The 4,034-nt window shown below is 49.6% G+C and overlaps 1 protein-coding gene across 1 annotated transcript; it reads right to left on the bottom strand.

Moving 5' to 3' along the window:
- Positions 1-562: 562 nt before the first annotated feature.
- LOC104828670 lies at positions 563-3,438 on the bottom strand. Its single transcript, XM_010562525.1, has one exon. The coding sequence runs from the start codon at positions 3,436-3,438 to the stop codon at positions 1,057-1,059; it is 2,382 nt and encodes a 793-aa protein (XP_010560827.1). The 3' UTR covers positions 563-1,056.
- Positions 3,439-4,034: the final 596 nt, after the last annotated feature.

Here is a 4,034-nt window from a genome sequence, read left to right as displayed (position 1 = left end):
TCTTCTAACCATACTATTGTATTTAATTCTCATTACTGAAATCCTTTCTCACCAACACTTACAACTGAGACTACATACTTAAACCACTTTTATACCCAACGTACGGATTTATACATTCTTATTAATTACTATCCCCTGTCCTTTAAGAGATAGATATTCCATGGGCTTCTTCCACTCTTCCTGATGTTCACACACAGGTTATGACTTGGGCCCCATCCATCAAGATGAGTGGTCAGGACAGGAGAAGCAGTATGTTCGATTGCTGGGCACCAACACCAGCTTGGTTTGGGTCACCGATGCACTTGTCTGGTTCCTTGCGAAGTTCACTCCTCTGCAGTTCAGGTCATTCCTGCTACATTACTTCCTACAACATACAACTCACATCACAGATTATTTTTCCCCCAAGGTTAAATGTCCTTGAGGCACACACTGGGTCTCCCCATCCTTCTGCATTACCCACCAAGTACACCCAGGTCCCTGAGAAAAGACAATCCCATGAATGGGTTTGCCTTTTCCCATGGGAGGTGCAATCCACGCTGCCTTACTCAGCCACTTCCCCATGTGCACTACGGGGACCTTATCTCCTCCCACAGTGTGTAGGGGTTTTGTTTGGGCAGGACCAGGATGGTTAGCAGATCCTCTGGTGTTAACTAGCCAAGTGGCTTCTGCTAAATTTGTATCCCAATGCTTCCATGTCCCATTGCCTAGCGCTCTCAACATAGTCTTCAACAGTCCATTATATCTCTCAATTTTTCCAGATGCTTGCGGGTGATAGGGTATGTGGTACACCCACTCAATGCCGTGTTTCTTTGCCCAGGAGCTTATGACGTTATTTCGGAAATGAGTCCCATTGTCTGATTCAATTCTTTCTGGGGTACCGTGTCACCATAAAATTTGCCTTTCGAGGCCTAAGATGGTGTTTCGGGCAGTGGCATGGTTTACAGGGTATGTTTCTAGCCAACCAGTAGTTGCTTCCACCATGGTGAGTATGTAGCGCTTGCCTTGGCGTGTTCGCGGCAGTGGTCCAATGTAGTCAATTTGCCAGGCCTCGCCATATCAAAAACCCAGCCACCGCCCTCTGTTCCAGGGAGACTTTACTCTGGTGGCTCGTTTGATTGCAGCACATGTTTCACATTCATGAGTGACCTGTGTGATGGCCTCCATGGTCAGGTCCACCCCTCGATCACGAGCCCACCTATACGTTGCATCTCTCCCTAGATGTCCCGTTGTCTCATGGGCCCATCGAGCTACAAATAGCTCACCCTTACGCTCCCAGTCCAGGTCCACCTGAGCTATTTCTATTTTGGCAGCCTTGTCTACCTGTTCATTATTTCGATGTTCTTCAGTGGCACGGCTTTTGGGCATGTGAGCATCTACATGACGTACCTTTAGAGTCATGTGTTCTACACGGGCAGCAATGTCCTGCCACAATGCTGCTGCCCAGATGGGTTTACCCCTGCGTTGCCAATTGGTCTTCTTCCACTGCTGTAGCCACCCCCATAGGGCATTAGCCACCATCCAGGAGTCGGTATAGAGGTAGAGTACCGGCCACTTTTCTCGTTCAGCAATGTCTAGGGCTAGTTGGATGGCTTTCACTTCTGCAAACTGACTTGACTCACCTTCTCCTTCAGTGGCCTCAACGACTTGTCGTGTGGGACTCCACACAGCAGCTTTCCACTTCCGATGGTTCCCTACCACACGACAGGATCCATCAGTAAACAAAGCATAACACCTTTCGTCTTCTGATAACTCATTATATGGTGGTGCCTCTTGGGCACGAGCCACCTCCTCAGGTGATGCTCCAAAATCTCTGCCTTCTGGCCAGTCCATGATCTCTTCCAGAATTCCTGGGCGGTTAGATTTCCCCAGTCGAGCCCGTTGCGTGATCAATGCTATCCACTTACTCCATGTAGCGCTGGTTGCATGATGTGTAGAGGGGATGTTTCCTTTGAACATCCAGTGTAGCACGGGCAATCGTGGTGCCAAGAGGAGATATGCTTCTGTACCAACAACTTCTGAAGCGGCTCGAACCCCCTCATATGCTGCTAGTATCTCTTTTTCAGTCGGGGTGTAGTGGGCTTCTGATCCTCGGTACCCCCGGCTCCAAAACCCTAATGGTCGACCTTGGGTTTCTCCTGGTGTTTTCTGCCACAGGCTCCAGGTGAGACCATGCTCCCCAGCTGCAGTGTAGAGTACATTTTGTACATCTGGTCCTGTCCGGACAGGCCCAAGAGCTACTGCACGAGCTATTTCCTGTCTGATATGCTCAAAGGCTTGTTGTTGTTCAGGGCCCCATTCAAAATAGTTCTTTTTCCGTGTTACTCGATAGAGAGGGCTCACAAGCTGACTATAACCTGGAATATGCATTCTCCAGAACCCCACAAGGCCTAGGAAAGCTTGTGTTTCTTTCTTGTTAGCTGGTGGAGACATAGTTGCTATCTTGTTAACCACATCCATAGGGACATGACGGCGTCCATCCTGCCATTTTATTCCCAAGAACTGAATCTCCTGTGCAGGTCCCTTGACCTTGCTTTTCTTTATGGCGAAACCAGCTTTCAGAAGAATCTGAATTATTCTTTTTCCCTTCTCAAACACTTCTTCTGCCTCGTTGCCCCACACGATGATGTCATCTATGTATTGTAAATGTTCAGGGGCATCGCCTTGTTCCAGTGCCATTTGGATTAGTCCATGACAAATGGTAGGGCTGTGCTTCCACCCCTGGGGCAGTCGATTCCAGGTGTATTGGACACCTCTCCACGTGAAAGCAAACTGTGGCCTGCACTCTGCTGCCAAAGGAATGGAGAAAAACCCATTGGCAATATCAATTTTATCATACCACGTGGCTGCCTTTGATGCCAGTTCATATTGGAGCTCTAACATGTCTGGTACAGCAGCACTCAGTGGCGGTGTCACTTCATTCAGGCCACGATAATCTACTGTTAACCTCCACCCTCCATCAGACTTTTGCACTGGCCATATAGGACTATTAAAAGGAGAATGAGTCTTGCTGATGACTCCTTGGCTCTCTAGTTGATGAATCAGCTCATGGATGGGAGCCAGGGAGTCTCGGTTTGTCCGATATTGCCGACGGTGCACCGTCCTGGTAGCGATTGGCACCTGTTGTTCTTCAACTTGCAACAATCCCACAATGAAGGGATCTTCCGAGAGGCCAGGCAGAGTAGATAGCTGTTTGATCTTCTCTGCATTTACAGTGGCTACACCAAAAGCCCATCGGTACCCCTTTGGGTCCTTGAAGTACCCTCTCTTGAGGTAGTCTATGCCAAGGATACAAGGGGCCTCTGGGCCGGTCACAATGGGGTGCTTTTCCCACTTGTCCCCTGTCAAGCTCACTTCAGCCTCCAGTATAGTCAATTCTTGGCATCCCCCTGTCACTCCAGAGATCCAGATGGGTTCCGTGCCCCTGTATCCTGATGGCATCAGTGTACACTGTGCACCAGTGTCTACCAAAGCCTTATACTTCTGTGGGTCTGATGTGCCAGGCCATCGAATCCACACAGTCCAGTATATCCGGTCATCCCTTTCCTCCTCCTGGCCGAAGGCAGGGACCCTCTATTGCTGTTCCTCATCAGAGTATTCACTGTCTGACCCTTGCGGTGCCAGACCAGAAGTCCCCTCACCAGAATTGAGGGAGGTGGTTTCAGTTCTTCTATGCCTGGAGGATCGCTGATTGCTTTCTTGGGCCTCTACAGCAATGACACTGACAGCCTTCTTCTTGGGTGACCCCTTCTTAACAGCTGTCTTCCCTCTCAGTTCACGTACGCGGGCTTCCAGCTTAAAGGTGGGTTCACCATCCCACTTCCTCATGTCCTCCCCTTGGTCACGCAGGAAGAACCAGAGTGTACCACGTGGCATACGCCTTGGGCTCCCTTTCCCTCTGACTGGGGCAGGAGAGGACTGATTTCCTGGAGCATCCCTAACAGCCAAGGCACTGTCCTGTAGGGATGAGGAAACACAGAGATTTTCCTCAAAGTTTTGGAGCCAAGACGACACTTTCTCCACAGTTGGTGTTTCCA

This window comes from Haliaeetus leucocephalus, unplaced genomic scaffold, assembly GCF_000737465.1.
Source record: "Haliaeetus leucocephalus isolate CR32 unplaced genomic scaffold, Haliaeetus_leucocephalus-4.0 Scaffold0, whole genome shotgun sequence".
Classification (NCBI taxonomy): Eukaryota; Metazoa; Chordata; class Aves; order Accipitriformes; family Accipitridae; genus Haliaeetus; species Haliaeetus leucocephalus.
The sequence above is the reverse complement of the archived record's forward strand: the minus strand, read 5'-3'. Positions and strand labels throughout refer to the sequence as shown.

Coding starts and splice junctions, on each gene's coding strand:
- LOC104828670 (XM_010562525.1), bottom strand. CDS start 3,438: ATGCCATCAGGATACAGGGGCACGGAACCCATCTGGATCTCTGGAGTG.